This window comes from Prunus avium, chromosome 1 (genome assembly GCF_965620075.1).
Source record: "Prunus avium chromosome 1, drPruAviu1.hap1.1, whole genome shotgun sequence".
Lineage (NCBI taxonomy): Eukaryota > Viridiplantae > Streptophyta > Magnoliopsida > Rosales > Rosaceae > Prunus > Prunus avium.
In genome coordinates, this window is record NC_142284.1 from 9,144,937 (window position 1) to 9,166,510 (window position 21,574).

Consider the following 21,574-nt stretch of genomic DNA (forward strand, 5'->3'; position numbering starts at 1 on the left):
CCAGCCATTGGATTAATCTCACGATACATAGAGCCTTTTATTAACTTAAATTCTTGACCCGCATATTGCACACAACTTCTTCTTCCTCATCTAGCCATCTCTCTGTTTTCTAAAAGCTTCCAAAAGTTTTACTATTTTTCCATCATAAATCTGATTTCTCTCAAAGGCACTATCATTTTCTCTGCGAAACAAATGTGGGCAAAATTAATTTTCCCTTCAAAGGCTCCTATTGTCCTTTTAAGATGTCATGAAATTTTATGTCATGAAGTTTTTTTATTTTCGTCCATTTGCTTCAAACAACAAGCGATTGGTATTATTTGATTGAGGGAGATCAACATGATAGGGAGCCTGGGGACCATAAGCATTCGAACCCATGCTTCAACTTCATGTTCTTCAACCACATTTGAATTAAAATAAAATAAATAAATAAGAAATTAAAGCAGACCTAAAAGAAAATAAATACCCAAATCCCCTCTTCTACCGCACACAACCCCTCTCATCACAAAGCCCATGTGTCACCTCCTCCAGGATGAGAAAGAGGGATGAACTCTTGAAAGAACCACAATCGGCTTGGAGAAAAGAAAGGGGGGTTTCCCTTAATACGGGTCAGGAAGTAGAACAGATATAAGTTGGGTTTTTGAGAGAATTTGCCTTGAATTAATAATTAAAGGATATTTTGGGAATACTGGTGGGTGGAAAGATAGGATTGTGTATTTTTCAAATTTAAATGGTGGGTGGAAAGATAAGGTGGGTGGGAAAATAGGACAGGTGGGTGGAAATAGTAGCACTCTAAAAAATTCCTCAATTTTTGCACCAATAAAATATAATAGGTAAATTATTATCAATACAATACCTATAAATTTACTTGTCTTGTATATATCCAATACGGGTAGTTAAATTACAAGTTATATTATTGCATAATAGGAAATTATTAGGTAAATTATATCCAAAATGCATTTATAAAGTTGGATATATTATTTGAAAAATAAGTAAATTCATACTAGGTAAATTATTTTTCGTAAAAGAATAGGTATGTTATTTTTTCAACATAAAATTGTATGTATGCTATTATATTTATAAAACAATAATATAATGGGTAATTAATCACGTACACTTCATAAGTAAATAAAAAAAAACATTTTTTATTAAATAAATTAGGTATGTTGAATCTAAATTTATTCTTAAATTTTTTAAAAAAAATTCCAAATTAATTCCTACATCAATTTGGAGATCTTTCCAAATTCAATGTGTGTTATTAGTTACAATCCAATTAAAATTTGATTCTATATTGATTCCTAATATACAAAATACAATAAAGGCTTAGTTGGGGTATTTTAGGAATCGAAAAAGTATAATAAATTTGATTTTATGCCTGATTTGGTAACTTGCCAAGTTGGATCCCAAGTCATCGGGTTTTATTTAGAAAAAAAAAGGATTTTATTCAAACAAAATTAAAAAGATGGGTTGCAGTTGAGAAAAAATGACTTTGAAGGGGTTAAGCTCAATTTACTATATAATGTATTAGAAAAACAGAGAGCTCTGCTTCTGTTGCATTTTCCGTGATATGATGATCCTTTTGCATTGCTTGCTTGCCTGCTTTTTTTCATCATGAATCTTTTTCAGTCGTAGAATTCCACGTCTAACTTTGAGAAGTTGTCAATTTTCCAAACATGCGTGGCATCTTTTATCATTGATAGAGACTCTCCTTTGCCTGTACTTCTCTCTTAACAATTAAACGAAGATCTCTGCTCCAAACACACAGGTGTCATCTATGAGAAATCTATTGGAAGCTTCAGTAAAAGCTTTCTGAGAGAGGAACTGATCAAAGATCCCATCAAGCTTCATGCCGTGGAAGCGCCTTTGTTCTAAGCGATGTCATATAAAAAAAATGTCAGAAAATGAGACAATGCATTGCAGATATGAGAAACATACGCTTATCTGTTCTATGAACTAATGGAAGTAAATGGTACCTTGAAGAACCAAGTAGTTGCCCTTATTCTGATCAAGTAAAAACAACCTGAAAACAGCATACACTTCCCGAGAAATCTGGGTAGCATCTGCACCAGACATTACCAAGTAGAGAGAGATGTGCTCTTTCACATTCCTGCTCTTGTTTCCATTTGGATAGAACACAAGTTTCCTGTAGCAAACCCACAATTAATATTAAGGATTATAAGAAAAGACAGAGATATAAGAAGTTTGTCTAGGAAATAAGAGAATAAATTCTAACCATTTGTACCCTCCAGCTTCAGAATAGATTTCTAAAAACATTTCCCTTCATGCGCAATTCTTCTACTACATTTCCCTGCATAAGTTACTCTTGCATATAATTTGGATATGCATGTGGAAGTCAATTCTCCTCCAAATTAATAAAATCACTTTATTTAACTATTGTCCTATACTTCCTAAACCCCTTCGCCTACAAACCAAGCAAACACGCTCTAAAATTCTAACATTAACAACGAGCACCATTGGCCTACAACCACTTTATTTCAACTACTGTACATTTATAAGCAATATAAGATTTGGTGCAATTTTGGTCGGATTGTATGAACCTTTTTTTTTCTCTTGTTATTAAAGTTATGGAGCACCATAGAAGAGACAACGAGCTCCATTGGGGGTGTGAGTACCAAAACATAGGGTAGGGGTCTGTCTTGCGCAAGCACTTGTAAGGGAGTTTTAAAGGTCAATGCATTAGAAGGCATGCAGTTGATCAGGTGAACTGCAATGACAATAGCATCATCCCAGTAATGGCGAGGAACATGAGCGCCAATCAGAAGTGCTCGGGCGGTTTTAAGAAGATGTCGATTCTTTCGTTCAGCAACACCATTTTGTTGTGGTGTCTGAGGACAAGTCGTCTCATGGATAATTTCATGTTGTTGGAAGTAAGCCTAAAAGTCATGATTGACAAATTCTCCACCATTGTCTGAGCGAAGAATCTGTATTTGAGCATTGAACTAAGTTTTCATCTGTTTGTGGAAGGACTGAAAACAAGAAAACACTTCGTTTTTATTCTTCAGCAAATAAAGCCATGTCATCCGTGTAAAATCATCTATGAATGTGACAAACCACCGAACGCCAGAAGGAGTAGTGATAGGTGAAGGTCCCCAGACATCAAAGTGAATTAATGTAAACGGAGTAGTACATTTGTTCGAACTCAACGGATAGGGCACACGGTGACTCTTGGCCAAAATACAAGTATCACATGTGAAGTTGGAGAGTCCTTGAAACCTGAGAATAAATCTGGATATAACTAAAATACGGATGTCCCAATCGACAGTGCCACAACCAGATTTGCTTTTGTTTGCTATCAAAGGGATGCCTCACACTGTTAGCCATGCCGAGACTGAAGTCATCTACATAATATATCCCTCCTCTCTTAGTACCACGACCAAGAATCTCCTTAGTGTGAATATCCTAAAGCAAACAAAAACTCAGATAAATGAGTACACAACAATTCAATTGTTCAGTAAGCTGACAAACTGACATCAATTTATTGGATGAAGATGGAACAAGTAAAGTATTAGACAGTGAGAAAAGGATGAGAGTGCAACAGTGCCAGCCCCTGTCACAGTAGCAATACAAGTTCGTTGGGGTTGGGTAGTATTCAGAAAATCATCAAAATCAAGCGTCATATGATCAGTTGCACCGGAATCAATTATCCAGCTCATGGAATCACTCTTATCCGAAGTATGGAATCCATAACCAATATCATTATGGGTCGTATCAGGTTGTGTTCGATCTTTGAGAGTAGCCCACCATTCAGGGTAGCCATGCAATTTAAAACAAGTCTCACGAGTGTGTCTCGGATCACCATAGTATGCGCAATCTCGTCCATGTGTTGGGGTCGTTAATTGGGAAGTCATAATTTGTGCAGCGGAAGATGCATAAGATACATGTTTAGTAGGAATTCAGATTGGGATCTGAGCTTGAGTCGGGGTTGGTGTCGAAGTCGGGATTTGGGTCTGAATCACAGACAGATTTGGGGTCAAGGTCGGGGTCGTCGTCGTCGTCGTAGTCTGGGTCGGGGTCGTCATCGTAGTTAGGATCGGGGTCGTCAAAATAGGATCCTGATTCAGGATCGGGTTCGGGGTCGAAGTCTGTAGGAGCTAAGCCACCTGGGCACTCAACTCAACTATGGTTGGTTGAGAAGGAGAGAAGGAGTCAATGGTGCTACCTCCATGAGGGTTCAAAAAATCATCAACCCCCATAGCGGTGGCAGGGATTGGAAACTAGAGTTAGCAATTCCAAGATCGCCGCTCTGATACCATGCTAAAATATGATAACTATGAGAGAATATTTGTTTGTGGGAATTTTTTTTGTATTCTTCTTCTTGTAGGAGGTCATATTTATAATACAACGGAACTTTAATGGGCAAGTAAATAATAAATTCATATTTCTATTTACAGTAGGAAATTAGGAATTAAAGTAAATCAAATATAATTATAATGGGAATCCTTGGTGTGTAAGGAAAGAAAGTCAATGGTCCACAAGTCACGTCAACATAAACTAGGTAAGGGGGATTTCTCATACACACACAAATAATGTCATGGAGGTTTGAACCTGAGACCTCTTGTTTACAAGTCAATGCCCTTTTTCACTGGGCTAAACCTCGTTGGCAGCATCTTACCATCTTGGTCATCAAAGTTAAGACTGGTCGCTATGAAATAAACTTGACCAACAAACTTACTTTGCCGACAATTCAATACAAGGTAAAAGTATCAGAAAGGGTTTTCTATTTTACAACTAAATTGGGTTCAAAGAAAAAAGTAAAAGTATGATTCTAAACTTGGAACTCATTTGGTGCATAGAATTGGATTGGATAGGATAACTCCCTATTGAAGCTTGTTAAAGGAAGAAATTAAATTATTTGTTTCTCTTAAAGAATATATTAACAGTACAATCTTCTATTTTTCAATTTTACATCTATTGTTCCCTTTTGGGAAAAGATAAGTATCAAGGGGCTTACTTTTATGAAAGGGTAAGTAATTCAAGAGCCAACTTGGATGCCATGAAAACATTGTCCATGTTGAGATGCTGATGGCATAGGTCAAGACCCTTATAAATATGGAGTTTAAACGCATAATAAAGACACAACCTCTACACATATTTCAAACATATATGTTTCAATTAGTTGTATATCCTCCCCCCACGCCAGCCCCACTCACTCCATCTCTTGTTTTGTGTTACAATTAGTCAATATAGTCTTCTTCAAGTAAAGGGTCGCTGTTTATCCTCAGAAAAATAAATTCGTTGGTCAATTTTATTGCCATGGCCCAAGATGGTAAGCCACTTTCTGTGTCTCTCTATATTTTGCGTTTTACTCTAACCGCTATGTAATTGAAATTTTATGAATTTTTTTTTTCCCAGGACTTTCGAGTTCACTTTCAAATTCACCACCAACACATTATTCTCTAAAACTAGAGTCATTCTCGATGCTAACTGAAATTTCAGTGGATACATATGAATCTGGGGAGTTTGGTGCTGGAGGATACAAATGGTATATGTTTTCTTAATTATTTTCTTCCTTTTCACGTTTTGTGTGGTAGAGAATTGTGAAACATTCAAAATACCAAAAAATACCACGTTGGTTAATGATAATACTAAGAATTGAAAATATTAAATAAATAAGGATAATATAGTAAATGTTTATTTTTCTGGATTAAAAAATGAAAAATAAAAAACACCATTTTATCCTTCTAATTTTATAACCAATATATATATATATATATATATATCAATTGGCACAAGGGTAGATAATATACCTTGGATATACATAAAGTTTCTGTTGAGGGATCCCTTAACATCCTTGTAATATTGTAGGGTCTATTCGCATAGTATTTCAATAATCTGAAACGTCCATCTTGTAAATATTCCTTCAAAGATCATATATTCAAAATATCACTTGAGTCCGAAGAGTGCCATTGTAGTAATTTGGACTTGCAGCCTTTTGTTTTCTTCAATTTTTCTGTTGTACGAGAGTGCCAATGCAGTTTGGACTGGTCGCCAATGGGGGAGGGGGTGAAAAGCGGGAGGGAGGAGATTGGGGAGAACATTTATTATTAATTTTTAAAAGGAAACGTGTTGTAACTCAAATTCAATGACCTGGTGTGTTCAATTCAACTGCCACATAAGATTTTTAAAGGAAACTGTTCTAACTTAAAACTTGTAACTCAAATTCAATCACATGGCGTTTCTAACTCAGCGAAGATGGTACAGGATTGTGGTAAGAGCATCTCCAATGGAAATATCAAATGTAAAATTTGAATTTGATGGCTTATGTGGCAATTTAACATATAATAGAGTTTCACATTCCACCCAATATGTCAAATTAAAATATTTTTTTATTATTGGTCTATTGCTTTTTAGGCATATTAATTAAAAAGAAATAATTAAATAATTAAAAACATCACAAAGTCAAACATCCAAAAATAATAGCATGAGAGAGAAATGTTCTGCCATATAGGATTTAACATTTCGGTTGGAGAGAGTCTCAATTATCTTTTCTACATGCTAAAAGTACCACATTGGATTTAACATCTCCTGTGGAGATGCTATAAGAGGCATTATTGTATTTTTTATATATAAATGTTTGCTCACTGCAGGAAACTAGTGGTGTACCCAAATGGAAACACAAAGAAGAATGTAGAAGACCACATCTCTGTCTACTTAAAATTGGCCGAAGCAAATTCACTTCAGATTGGTTCGGAAGTATCTGTTGATTTTAGATTGTTTTTGCTTGATCAGAATATGGGAACCTACTTGGTTCTTCATGGTATATATTCATTATACATCTTCTATCTGTTTGGAGTTAATTCTCATGCAACCATCCAGCAGATATAGACTTCTTGTGTTGCACTTGCATTGCTCATGATCTATTGATTTTTCTTGCTTATCAGATGCTAATATGAACAAGATGTGCTTGCACGGGGCGATGCTCCAAGTGGGTTTCGATAGAGTTATCCCTCTGAAAGAATTTTCTGTTGCTTCCAATGGCTATCTCATTGATGATGCTTGTGTTTTGGGAGCCGAGGTCTTCGTTCTTAAAGAAAGAAGAGCGGGTAAGGTAGAGTGCCTGTCAAGGAACAAGAGTGCTTTTATGAAGAAGCATTGTTGGAAGATTATGAGTTTTTCAATGTTAAAATCCCAATTCTTGCAATCAGAACCATTCACTGCAGGAGGGCAGACATGGTGGGTATCTCTAATGATATTAATTAAGCCTTCTTAATTATTAATCTAATTAAACTTGTTGTTTAATTAGTTCCTCTGTTTTAATTAATTTGTTGGTGTGGTTGCAGGAAGATAATGCTCTATCCCAGGGGAAATGACGATGGAAAGAAATCTCATGTTTCTGTTTACTTAAGATTAGCGAATCCGCCAGAAAAGCTATCTCCTGGCTCCCAATTACTTACAGAGTATACTCTGCGCATCGTAGATCAATTGAACGGCAAGCATATGAGTCGGAAATGTAAACATGTGGCCTAATATATATTTCTTCTTTTACTTATTTGTTTTTTCCTCTTTCTTTTCAATTTTCTTCTCAATCCTGATTAGTCTCTCTTTGTTTTCCCCTTTGTGTGCTTGCAGCGGATTATGCCTGGTTCAGTGCCTTGAATACGGCTTGGGGTTGGTCTAGATTCATTGAACTGGGCAGTTTCAAAATGCCAAACAATGGTTATTTGGTGAAGAACACTTATTGCTTGGTCGAGGCCGAGGTCACTGTCCATGGAATTGCTAAAGCATTAGAGCCAGCTAAAGCATTAGAGCCAGCTAAAGCTTAAAATACTCGTAACATACCTGGTATGCTAGATTTGGAGATTGGAAGATGAAGAAGATGTGGGGGAATTGGAGGAAGAAAGCAAATCTAAAGTTGGAAGATGGTATTGTCATGAGCGACTTTGTTGTAAATTATGTGCGTTCTACTAATAAAGAATGATTGTAATAAATAAAAAATTTAATTATTTTTATAAAAAGTTTGCATTTAGTTATTGAATAAAAAAATGTTTAATTGGTGACTTGCCCCTGATCTTGTAGGTAACTTTCAATTTACCCATTGACTTTTTTTTTAATGAAAATTAAGGACCCTAATTAACTTTTATTGTCAATATCCCCCACTGTCAATTTTTCGGATGTCCATCCAAATTTCCGTCAATACTAAGAGCAAATTCGTAATTTTAAAGAAAAAAAGAGAAATTAACAAATTTTAAAAAAAAACCCATTGTTTTCATTGTCACTTGTTGATTCGACTTCATCAGGGATTGGTCTTTCCAATTTATGAGGTGGTTTGACAGCTGTGCAATCATCGACCTCCATATACTTTTTTCAAACGATTAGGATAACTGGTTATTTGTGCAAATGGATTCAGCATTCATTGTGATTAGATGGTGCAAAATTTTCTTCTTTCATGTCTGTTGTTTGTGCAAATTTCTCACGGGAGAATATTCGTGTGTAGATTCTTCACCTTTTGAGCTTCCTTCTCTCTTTTCCTTGGTTCCTGCCAAACGATTACGATGCCTAAGTTAGTTCGATTGAAAGCCATAACTTTTGCTCTCACATCTGTGTTGGTAGCTTCCAAATCTGTTCCAATGCAACAACATATTCCGGACTTAAATGATCACCATTTTCACTGTCAGTACTTGGTAACTATACGACTTGGCTTGGCTTCTGGTTCAGGCTAAGAATAAATTTCTAAAAACATTTCCCTGCATGTGCAATTCTTCTTCTACATTTCCCTGCATAGTTACTCTTACATAATTTGGATATGCATGTGTTAGCCAATTATCCTAAATTAACAAAACCACTTTATTTCAACTATTCTCCTATACTTCCTAAACCCCTTCGCTTACAAACCAAGCAAACACACTCTAAAATTCTAACATTAACAAACGTATATTTATCAGCCATATTAGATCTGGTGCAATTTAGGATGGATTGTGTTTGAGCAAAATTCCACAAGGGGAATATTTGCGGGTTGATTTCTCGATCTTCTATCTTCCTTCTCTCTCTTCCTTGATCCGTGCAAAATAAATAGGAGTAAATAGACCACACCAGGGGGTGTTGACCAAAGGCCGTCCAATGCCTTAGTTAGTTAAATGATCTTGAGAAAGATGCAGAGATAACAGAAAGGTCAGAGTTTTCTCTCATGGCGAGAGCCAAGTGGCCAGAGCCGTGTGTGGTGGCGCTTAGCCATGTGAGGAGAGAGAGTAAGAGGAGCGGCGAGAGAGAGAGAGAGTGAGGAATTTGTATCGTTCGCATGCTTCCAACCATGGTTGTTTGGAAGGCTTCGATTGAGTGATGGAAGGCTTCGATTGAGTGATGAATAAAAGGAAACAGAATCCTTTGAGTATAACTCGTTGTTTGGAAGGCTTCGGTTGCTTCAAGAACACGCGTTGAGTATAACTCGTGCTCTCAATGAAAGCACTAAAATGTTTGAGCAAAATTCACACTGGGAGTATTCGCGGGTTGATTCCTCGATCTTCGATATTCCTTCTCTCTCTTCCTCGATCCCTGTGAAATAACTAAGAGTAAATAGACCACACCCGGGGGGTGTTGGCCAAAGGCCCTCCGATGCCTAAGTCATTTAAATGATCTTGAGAAAGATGCGGAGATACAGAAAGGTCGGAGTTTTCTCTCACGGAGACAGCCGGGTGGCCGGAGCCGTGTGTGGTGGCACTTAGCCGTGTGTGGTGAGATGGGCGGTGAGAGAGAGAGAGAGAGAGAGAGAGAGAGAGAGTGTGTGTGTGTGTGTGTGTGTGTGTGTGTGTGTGTGTGTGTGTGTGTGTGTGTGTGTGTGTGTGTGTGTGTGTGAGGAATTTGTGTAGGGTTTTAGAATTACCTTGAATGCCTTGTGTAGCCATGTATTTATAGTCTCTTTGTGTGCTAGGGTTTTGAGAGAATAATCCTTATTTGGTTAGGATTATTCTTTCCCAAAAAGATGGTAGGAATTACTCCAAGAGATTTGGTGGAAATTAGTTTCTTGATTTAGGGAGATATTCCTATCTTAAATCAAAGATAATTTTCCTAATTAAATAGAATTTAATTAGGGTAATTAGATGACTTAAGGAATATTCTTTTTCCACGTGTCTCGTCTCCGTATTGGCCGGTGAAATATGTGTTCCCACAGATTGTATTAACCTTTTTTTTTCTTCTCTTGTTATTGAACAAACTGTTAGATTTCTATATTGTCCATGATCTTTCACACAATCTGAAATACATAGAAGATATACCTGGCGCCATCTTCCTTGAGTACACAATCATGGAACTCATTCAATCGCAGCAGAAACATGAGCAAAAGGCACAAACGACTTAAGACTTCTGCTCTCTCTCATAAACTGCTCTCTCTTTGTGATGAGATTAGGGTTAGAGAACGTGTCTGATGAGAGAAGGGTCTTAAGTTTATATAGGGTTAGGTCAAGTTGTCTCTACTCATCACCAAAGGCCCATCAAGCAATGATTCACACAGAGGAAATAAATAGGACCCAAACAGAAGCATGTAAAAAATTTCAGAAAATGAGACAATGCATTGCAGATATGAGAAACATACGGTTATCGGTTCTATGAATTAATGGAAGTAAATGATACCTTGAAGAACCAAGCAGTTGCCCTTATTCTGATCAAGTAAGACAACCTGAAAACAGCATACATTTCCCAAGAAATCTGGGTAGCATTTGCACCGGGACATTACAAATAGAGAGAATGTGCTCTTTCACATTCCTGCCCTTGTTTCCATTTGGATACAAAACCAGTTTCCTGTAGCAAAGCAACAATTAAGATTAAGGATTATGGGAAAAGACCGAGATGTAAGAAGTTTGTCTAGGAAGGAAATAAGAGAACAAATTCTAACAAGATAAGTATCAAGGAGCTTACTTTTATTAAAGCGAAAGTAATTCCGGAGCTAACTTGATGCCATGAAAACATTCTCCAAGTTGAGATGCTGATCGCATACGTCAAGACCCTTATAAATATGGGGTTTAAACGCATAATAAAGACACAAAACCTCTACACATTTCAAACATATATGTTCAAAGATTACGCAGATTTCAAGCACACTTAAAACAAAGGGTAAGATTAACTCGAAAATATCGCGCAAACATCCTTTTTGGCACTATCGTTTCTACAATCTACACACATATGAAGCTATATTATATATTGAATAGTTAATATGTACATATACATATGTTTCAATTAGTTGTATATCCCCCGCCCCACTCACTCCATCTCTTGTTTTGTGTTGTGGTTTTTCCTCCTCTGTTTCAATTAGTCAATAGTCTTCTTCAAGCAAAGGGTCGCTGTTTATCCTCAGAAAAATTTGTTGGTCAATTTTATTGCCATGCCTGACCTTATATTTGACCAAGATGGTAAGCCACCTTCTCTGTCTCTCTATATTTTGTGTTTTTAGTCTAAACGCTATGTTATAGAAATTTTACGATTTTTTTTTTCCAGGACTTTCGAGATCAACTTCAAATTCACCACCGACTCATTACACTCTAACAATAGAGTCATTTTCGATGCTAACTGAAAATTCAGTGGATACATATGAGTCTGGGGAGTTTGATGCTGGAGGATACAAATGGTAAATCGTGTTTTCTTAATTATTTTCTTCCTTTTTACTTTTTGCGTTGTGTGGATATATGGTATATAATACATAATATACCTTGTATATACATAAAGCTTCCGTTAAGCTTATTTTGAAAAATTCCTCTTGTGGGTTTCACTCGCATTGTATTTCAATAATCTCATTTGAATCCAAAGAGTGCTAGTGTTTGGACTTTGCTTTTAATTTTTCTGTTGTACCATAGTGCCAGGTGTAGTTTGGACTGGTCGCCAATGGAAGAGGGGGTGAAAAGTGGAGGGAGGAGGTTGAGGAGAACGTGTAGTAAAATTTTTTTGAAAGGAAACGTGTTTTAATTTTAAAATACAATAAAACTTGTAACTCAAATTTAATGACATGACGTGTCCAACTTAGCTGCCACATTGGTACAGGATTGTGGTATAAAAACAAAATTATGGTAAGAGTAGCATTATTGTTTTTTTCAATGTTTGTTCACTGCAGGAAACTGGTGGTGTACCCAAATGGAAACACGAAGAAGAATGTAGAAGACCACATCTCTGTCTACTTAAAAATGGCAGAAGCAAATTCACTTCAGACTGGTTGGGAAGTATCTGTTGATTTTAGATTGTTTTTGCTTGATCAGAATAAGGGAATCTACTTGGTTGTTCAGGGTATATATTCATTATGCATCTTCTATCTGTTTGGAGTTAATATTCTCATGCATCCATCCAGCAGAAATAGACAGACCAGTTCTTCTTGTGTTGCTCTTGCATTGCTCATGATCTTTTAATTTTTCTTGCTTATCAGATGCTAATATGAACAAGATGTGCTTGCACGGGGCGATGCTCCAAGTGGGTTTCGATAGAGTTATCCCTCTGAAAGCATTTTCTGTTGCTTCCAATGGCTATCTCATTGATGATACTTGTGTTTTGGGAGCCGAGGTCTTCGTTTGCAAAGAAAGAAGAGCGGGCAAGGCAGAGTGTCTGTCAAGGATCAACAATGCTTTTATGAACAAGCATTGTTGGAAGATTGAGAGTTTTTCAATGTTAAAATCCCAATGCTTGCAATCAGAACTATTCACTGCAGGAGGGCAGAAATGGTAGGTATCGCTGATGATATTAATTAAGCCTTCTTAATTATTAATCTAATTAAACTTGTTGTTTAATTAGTTCCTCTGTTTTAATTAATTTGTTGCAGGAAGATAGACCTCTATCCCAAGGGAACTGACGATGGAAAGAATACTCATGTTTCTGTTTACTTAAGATTAGCTACTCCAGAAAAGCTATCTCCTGGCTCCCAATTACTTACAGAGTATACTCTGCGCATCGTAGATCAATTGGACGGCAAGGATAAGAGTCGGAAATGTAAAACATGTGGCCTAATATATATTTCCTCTTTTACTTTTGTTTTTTTTTTCCTCTTTCTTTTTAATTTTCTTCTCAATCCTGACTAGTCTCTTTTTTCTTTGTTTCTTTTTTCATTTCGTGTGCTTGCAGCGAATCATACATGGTTCAGTGCCTCGAATTCGTGTTGGGGTTGGCCTTGTTTCATTAAATTGGGCAGTTTCAAAATGTTAGACAACGGTTATTTGGTGAAGAATACTTGCTTGGTGGAGGCCGAGGTCACTGTCCATGGAATTGCTAAAGCATTAGAGCCAACTGACTAAAATACACCTGGTATGTAAGATCTGGAGATTGGAAGAGGGTATTGTAATGAGGGGCTCTGTTGTGAATTATGTAGGTTGTACTGCAAATTAGTAAAATACGAAGATACTCAGGACTTGTACAAAAGAATGATTGTAATAAAAATTATTTATTTATTTTTAAAAAAAGAAGTTTGCATTTTGTTATTGAATAAAAAAAGGGCTAATTGATGATTTGCCCCTGATTTTGTAGGTAATTTTAATTTACCCATTTACTTTTTTTAAAAGAAAATTAAGGACCCCAATTAACTTTTATTGTCAATATCTCCCACCGTCAATTTTTCTGTTTGCCCTTGCCATTGTTTGCCTAAACAATAGCTTCTGTGTTTTCCAGCACATTCGGACCTAGGATCGGTCCAGTATTTGGAATAGATAAATGTGGAGGACTCAGATCGAGAGCTCCTATGCCATTGGTATGGCCTTTTGATACCAACTTGACGTTCCCACAAGCATTCCAAAGGGCTATGAGGTCAGGTTGGTCCTCTTTGGACTACCTTTCTCTCATATTGGGGAAGCTATTGCGCGAACGGAATCTTCCTCTAGGCTCTGGATAGCCTTGGTGTTATTGTCCATCTTCTCTAACATTTTGACCATTAGTTGTTCCATTAGAGTCAGTTCAGGCTGCATTGCTTGAACATCCTTATCTTCAATTTCCACAGCATCAACATTGCTTTCATGAGGAGGGTTCCATTGGAGTAGGAGAAGTATATCCCAGATAGATTTTCCTACAAGTTTTATTGACCATACAAGTGATCTCATCGGGCGTGCCAAAAATATGTTCGTCATGTTTTGAACACTGTGATGCCCCTGGCCGCTAACAGGCTATACTTTGGTAACAGGATGTTACTTGTTGGTGAAGGAAGTGAAATGAGAGAGATCCGGGCCTTGACAGAAACAAAGACCTCAGCTCCAAACACACAAGTGTCATTAATGAGATAACCATTGGAACCATCCCCAAATGATTCAAAAGGGATAAATTGATCGAAACCCATACAAAGCATCTTCCCATGAAAACACTTTACTTTTTTATTGGCATCTAATTTAAGCAACATGAGAGTTTAAGAGGATCAGCAAATGAGCAATGCGTTTGAAAAATATTTTAAAAAAAATGAAAATAGTTGTTGCCTATCTGCTGGAGGATGAGAATTAGATAATACCTTCAAGAACCAAGAAGAGGCCGTTATTCTGATCAAGCAAAAACAACCTAAAAAAAGCATTAACTTCCCAACCAGCTTGGAGTGAGTTTGATCCAGAGATTTTCAAGTAGAGAGAGATGTGGTCCACCACATTCTTCTTCAATTTTCCATTTGGATACAGCCTCAATCTCCTGTGAGCAATCACACAATAGTCTCATACATGTAGTAATATAATAACAAATTTTCATCAACACATGTATATTAATTAATCAGCGGATATGAGACTAAGGATCTACCATTTGTATCCTCCAGCTTCGAATTCCCCTGACTCAATACTCTTAAGATTATTTTTGGTAAGCGACGAAAATGACTGTATTTTCATAGTGTAATGAGTTGGAGGTGAATCTGAAAATGACCTCAAAATCCCTGAAACCAAATAATTAATGAGTAGCGTTTACACTAAGACACGGTCAACACCAGAAGGCATAGAGATAGAAGCATTAGTATGCTGAAATCTTAATGAGGAGCGTTTACACTAAGACACGGTCACAGAAGCACAGAATGCTGTTGAGACAGAGAAATTATCTTACCATCTTGGTCCATGTTAGAAGTAGCCATGGCAGTAAACTTGACCAACAAACTACTTTTTTAAGATAAACGGCGATACTTTGCTTCAAATTAAAGGCTGCCCTTGTTGACAAACTGAAGCAGAGGAAGGAACAAGAGATATAGAGTGAGCTGATTGCCAATATATTTTCATTAGAAAACGAGCATAATGATCAAAGCATGCAGCAATTAGCTTCATGAACATTAAACGAGGTATTTCTATTGGTCTCTCTGTCTCTGTATAATACATTCATTGGTTGGTTGTGCAATCAATCTCTTCGTTTTCCAATTTTATTAGGACAAACGAAATAATGTCATATTGAAATATGTAAGACTGCATGTATTGTAGAAACCGAGAAAGACAGAGAGAGGTTCGTTCATTCAAAAAATGTAACCCTAATTTCAAGTTTCCTTTTCCTCTTTTTTCAAATATTTAATTAAATAAACGGATTTTCCATATTATTTTTCATCAAAATATAATTCCTGGAATGAGTAGAATTGGAAAATGAAAAGATTGTGCTTGCACAAATGATAAAACTTTCATTTGCAGGTAAAAACTATAACAGCTCCAACAACAACAAAAATGAAAAAACTAACTGCATCAAAACACAACCGCACACATGAAGCACGTGTTGTGCAAAAACACTCTAAGACCTTATCGTTGATGGACTACGCAACTAAACTATTTTCGGATAATTGGTGTCTTCCCGCCCATGAAGAACACATTACACACATTAATACCAAACAATTTTTTAACAAAATAGCCTTCAACTGACATTGAAATAAGCAAATATGTGAGACCCATGCCTACCATGCAAGCAATTAATGGAAATTTTGATGTTGAAGTTAACGCTTAGGGTATGTAATCGTTAAAATTGAGAGTGCAGGGGCAAACGTGCCTTAAAGGTAAGAGTTCATGGTACTAAATTGAAAATAACCCTTTTTTAAAATATCAAATTGGTTCAAGCTAAAAAAATTAAATTAAATTAAATTAAATTTTTTCGAGTCCAAATAGGTTTCCCTTGTTTGTTTTCTCTTAGGAGCGGTGACAGATTCTGGTGTCTCGGAGATTGTGACTTTTGGAGGATTGCTCTGGTGCTGAGGTGTTTCTGGTTATTGGGGAGCTTCTCTTATTGGCGGATGATTGGGTCTCTATGTGCAACAGTGATGTCCCGTGTGGTGGGTGTGTATTCACTCTTTTGTGCCCTTGATGGTGTGGTCTCCGTCTTCTTGGTGCTGACGATGGCTTTGTGTTGTATTTGTTTTGATTTTGTGACGGGGAAAATTGTTTTACTATGTACCAGTACAATGTGCTGGTTTAGTCTAACTTTTATGTTCTTGTGTGCTTGTACTAGCTGTTTGTTTCCTTCCCTTTCTTGGGATATTAATGAACTCGGATTGATTACAACCAAAAAAAAAAAAAAATCACATCCGGCTGCATCTCGACATCTGATCTCCACTACTATCCTTTTTGTAGTTTTTAAGCCAAATTTTGTCGTTACTGGCTTCATTCACCACAGTAATGGATTTTCTTCGTAAGTGTGGTATTTCTTTTGGTTTGTGAATAGGGGGTCACCCTTTTTTTGGTTACTCGTAGAGACTCTTTGGGTTTTTCTATGTAGTTTTCACCTTTCCTTTGTGCAAGAGCTTTTCACCTCTCCTTTTATGAGAGCTTTCCACTTTTCTTTTGTGAGAGTTTTATTTGTGTTGTTTTCTGACTTGGTTTTTTCAACCTTTATCTCTTTTTGATTATTCTGAGTTTGCAATCTTAGTTGAGATGCCTTTATTAGAGTTTCTTCGATCATGCGTGATCGTTAGTGGAGGCGCACCAGATTGTCTTAATTTTGATGTTAGATTTTTCTGTTATTATAATAGCCCTTTGTGGTTAGTTTGTATTCGCCCATTGTGGCTAGTGGCTTTTTTTGGCTGAATTAAGAATTTCAAATGAGGATTATTAAATCATGTTGTGTTGTCAATATTAAACTGCATTGATATTTTTTGGACACACGTTACGATAATACCATGTGGCATGAAGTTCTTTAGCTGACTATAGTGCTTTAGCAATTCCAAGGACAGTGACCTCTGCCTCGACTAAGCAAGTATCCTTCACCAAAAAACCCATGTCTAACTGTTTGAAATCGCCCAATGTAATGAAATGATACCAACCCCTAGACGGAGTCGAGGCTCTGAACCATTTACTAGCTGCAAGCACACAAAAGAAAAAAAAAAAGAAAAAAAAAAAAAAGGACTAATCAGGATTGAGAAGAAAATTGAAAAGAATGAGGAAGTATAAATTAGGCCACATGTTATTACCTTTACCATAAAAATGCTTGCCATTCAATTGATCTACGATGCGCAGAGTATAATTTGCAAGTAATTTGGAGCCAGGAGATAGCGTTTCTGGATTAGCCAATGTTAAGAAAATAGAAACATGAGTATCCTTTGCATTGCGAATTTCCCTTGGGACAAAGGTAAAAATATATATTATTCATATATATGCTGAAAATCAATAAGAAGAAAATAAATTACCTTCAACACAAGGTATATATAATTAACTAGCAGATGAGAAAAACGATTATTTACCATTTGTATCCTCCAGCATCAAACACCGCTGATGTTATTGAATGCTTCTTTAGCAACGAAAACGCCTCTATGCTCTATTTTTAGAGTGTAATGAGTTGGCGGTGAAACTGAAAATGGTCTTGAAACCCCTGCAATGCAACAATTAAACATTAATTAATTAATGGCAACAACAGTAGAAGGTATACGTATATAGTGATATATATATATATATGTACGCACTGGTGTACCCATGAATTTTTCAGGGGAGGGGCAACATTTAAAAGCCTAAAAGTATGTGAGGGAAATCCAAGTGCAAGGAGTCCATAAACCCATCTACATTAGTAAACAAGGAAAAGAGAAACTTTGAATAAATAAACTTGAAATCTGCATAAAACAAAATTAAATTATAAATTAAGAAACTAAGAAAGGACATATGCTAAATAAGGGGATTAAAGATCATGGATATTTATTAAATAGAGATACACCATTAAGGGAATTTTGGGAGACAACAAGTTGATTCGAAGTAGAAATCAAATTGAATATTACAAAGTCTCTTTCAGACATTTAATCGAACACATGGTGGGCACTAGCAGAGGGGCAAATCCAGCCACCCCAAAAGATTTTCCGGCGAGGGAAGGTGCAGCTGCACCTCCTTGCTCATGATGTACGTGTAGACACGCATGCGTGCATTAGAGTGCATCTATCCTTAGTTCCTTTCCTTGCATCCATGTTCGAATTTCTCTCCTCGTAAATTATATTAATTTAGAATAATTTAGACTATAGCATAGTGTATTAAACACAAAAAACAAAAAATTAATATAGAACTTCGTTTTAAGGCTTGACTAGTTTCTTCAACACAAGTCGAACACAATTGCAAAGGTCGACAGAGACAAAAAGAAGTATAATTTACATACCATCATGTTGGCCAAACTTAAGACTAGCCATGCATGGCCAAAACTTCCTTCTGTCGATACTACAAGTTGATGCCAAAATTTTGATAAAGGGTGCGTCATCGACCAGTTCCTCCTGAGTTGAGTCGGTGAAGAAAAGGGTTTCAGCGATGATTAGAAAGAAGTAGGGGTGGTTGCGGTTCGGTAACCGCGAATTTTTGTCCAAACCGCAAACCGACCGACTATTTGCGGTAAGGTGATTTTTGAAACCGCAAACCGACCGCATTTTGCGGTTTAAAACCGCAAGTTCTTTTTGTGTCATAAAAATCCAACTTCTCAAGCATATATAAATTCACAATCTTCTCAACTTCTCAAGCATTCACAACCTAAAGAAAATTAAAGTTCAATTCCAAGCATTCCAATTAAAGTTAAACTTCTCAAGCATTCCAATTCCAAATTCTTTAAAGTTACAAACCAAAAGGAAAATGCAATGCAAAATGAATTAAAGTTAAAACCCAAAAGAAAATCCAATTCAAAGTTAATTAAAGTTACAAACTAAAAGGAAAATGCAATGCACCAATGTTACAAACTAAAGTTACAAACTAAAGTGTTGGTGGTGGTGAGTGGATTTGAAGAACCCCGCTGTATTGTTTGAGCACCAATGCTATCTACAAATAAAATAACATAAGTTTAGTACATTTTATTATAAAAAGAAGCATAAATAACATGAGCATAAATAATGGGTGTGAATAGAAAATATTGTATGAAATATATTTTACATATAATATAATATAGACAATATTATTTAAAATATATTTGCGGTTTGCGGTAACCGCAAGTTTTGAAAATCAAATACCGCAACCGCAACCACAAATGCGGTTCGGTTCTAAATACCGCAAATGCGGTTCGGTTTACCGCGATTGCGGTTTCATTGCGGTAAATTATCGGTTGGTTTTTGCGGTTTTTCGGTTTTTCAGTATAAAATGCCACCCCTAGAAAGAAGTGATGGAGGGTGGCCTTAAAGTTATATTATATTGGAGGAGTAGTGTTGAAGTGAGTCTCCTAATTAATCAAGGAGATTTATTTCCTTAATTAATTAAGGGATTTACTTTCCTATTTGATATAGTTGTCAAATCATTGTATAATTAGGAGATACTTTCCTAATCCTTTACTGGATCTAATTCCTTGTAAAGCACTCATGTAAACTCTTATATATACCTCCTTATGGAGAAGAATACAAGAACCTAACATATTCAAAACCATATTCATATTTTAGCAAGTAGACATGTTTTCCGATAGGAAGTTTACATATACACAAACATATTCAAGATTCCTCGTATGATAATATCTGAGACTCCTTAATTAACTGAAATTAAATGATAATATCTGAGACTCTCTCTCTCTCTCTCTCTCTCTCTCTCTCTCTCTCTCTATTAGTTTGCTCTGATTTTACTTCTATGAAAATTCTCTCTTCAACCTCCGTAGAGACCACACAATCCTTGCTCAAAAATATACCAGAAGGTTTCATTGGAGAGGCACCAAAGATTTGGAAAAAAGCTGGGACTTTTTTATTATTTATTAGGGCTTGTCCAATATAGGTCCCTACAATTTCTATTTCCTAGACATATACCTATCATTCTATAAATCTATGTGTAAAACCCAATTTCAAACTTAAATGACCACTAGGATATAAGAGGTCATAGTATTCCTATGTTTTTACATCGTTGCCATCAGACTTCATATTTTATTTATAATTTATTCCAAGCATTTCATTAACTGCCATAATTGTAATTAAAACTCCCTATTAATAGCATATCAATCACCCCATTTCTTTTGGTTGCCATTCCCTTAACATATCGCCCCCTAAATTGCAAATGAAAAAAAAAGAGTAAATTACATATCCAATAATGTTTATATGAAAAATATAAATATAAATATATACGTATAAAAATATAGGTATATTATTTACCCCCAAAAAAAAAACTAGGTCAATTACTTTGTAATTGAAATTTCAGTACATTTTTCATAAATTAAAAATAGGTACACAATAATTTATAGAAAATACGTACGTTGTATAATTGAAATTTATGTACATTTTTTATAAATTAAAAATGGGTACATTATTTAGAGAAAAAAAATAGATTCATTTAAAAAAAATTCATAAAACAAAAAATAAATAGATTATCAAATTATTTTTCATAAAACAAGTAATAGGTACATTCTTTAGAGAAAAAAAAAAGATGCAAAATTTAGCAAAAAAATAGGTTCATTATCCTAGGTAAATTGTTTTACTAGGTACATTATTAGAGAAAAAAAAATAGGTGCATTATTTGTAGAGAAAAAATAAGTTCATTTAAAAAAATGTTTTCATAAAAAAAACAATAAAAATATTATCAAATTATTTTTCAACATAATTAGTACAATATTATTCATAAAACTATAATAAAATAGATAACTAGTCGTATAATTCATAAAAGGAAAACAACATAATTTTTTTATTAAATAAACCAAAACGTTAATCACCTATAGATTACTAATATGTTAATGTTGAATTTAATATTCAATTTCAAATAAGCTTCTAAATTAAGTCCTACATCCATTACAACAATTTGAAGATATTTCCAAATTCAACGTGTGTCATTAGTTACACCAACCCATAACACATTAACTTATAAATAGGAGTAGTTTTGGAATCTGAAAAATACAATAAATCATATTTTAAGTTATATTAGGTAACTTGCTTAGTTGGATCCTAGTCATTAGGTATTATTTGAAAAAATTGGGTATTTTAAATAGAAAAATAAAGGGAAGGATTGTAGGTGATTTAAAATGAATTTTATGGGTCTAAGCTCAATTTACTATATTTATTATTAATTATTGGAAGATGAATAAATTCTGTTGAAATTTTAATTTTGAATAGGGCAAATGTGGGCTTTTCTTCCCAACAAAAAGGAAATAGTTTTGGTGCAAGGCAAGAAAATATGAGTTTTGTGATTTTTTTTTTTTCTGTTATTTTAAATCATTTTGTTATTTTTAGAAATTGGTATCGCAGCAGGGACGTGTTATTTTTTGTTTGCATATATATCATTTGTGATTTTGTCAATGTTTTCATCATTCTTTTTTCATA

At 35.4% G+C, this 21,574-nt stretch overlaps 2 protein-coding genes and 1 pseudogene across 2 annotated transcripts; 2 read left to right on the forward strand and 1 right to left on the reverse strand.

Moving 5' to 3' along the window:
- Positions 1 to 1,619: 1,619 nt before the first annotated feature.
- Positions 1,620 to 15,007, reverse strand: LOC110751977 (ubiquitin C-terminal hydrolase 12-like; annotated as a pseudogene).
- On the forward strand, positions 5,117 to 7,915 carry LOC110751749 (uncharacterized). The gene is made up of 6 exons (XM_021952260.2): positions 5,117 to 5,284; positions 5,371 to 5,500; positions 6,606 to 6,775; positions 6,900 to 7,191; positions 7,299 to 7,468; positions 7,588 to 7,915. The coding sequence occupies exons 1-6, from the start codon at positions 5,272 to 5,274 to the stop codon at positions 7,779 to 7,781; spliced, it is 969 nt and encodes a 322-aa protein (XP_021807952.1). The 5' UTR covers positions 5,117 to 5,271; the 3' UTR covers positions 7,782 to 7,915.
- On the forward strand, positions 10,995 to 13,377 carry LOC110751759 (MATH domain and coiled-coil domain-containing protein At3g58220). Its single transcript, XM_021952267.2, has 7 exons — positions 10,995 to 11,061; positions 11,261 to 11,357; positions 11,443 to 11,572; positions 12,053 to 12,222; positions 12,359 to 12,650; positions 12,749 to 12,915; positions 13,048 to 13,377. The coding sequence occupies exons 2-7, from the start codon at positions 11,330 to 11,332 to the stop codon at positions 13,215 to 13,217; spliced, it is 957 nt and encodes a 318-aa protein (XP_021807959.1). The 5' UTR covers positions 10,995 to 11,061; positions 11,261 to 11,329; the 3' UTR covers positions 13,218 to 13,377.
- Positions 15,008 to 21,574: the final 6,567 nt, after the last annotated feature.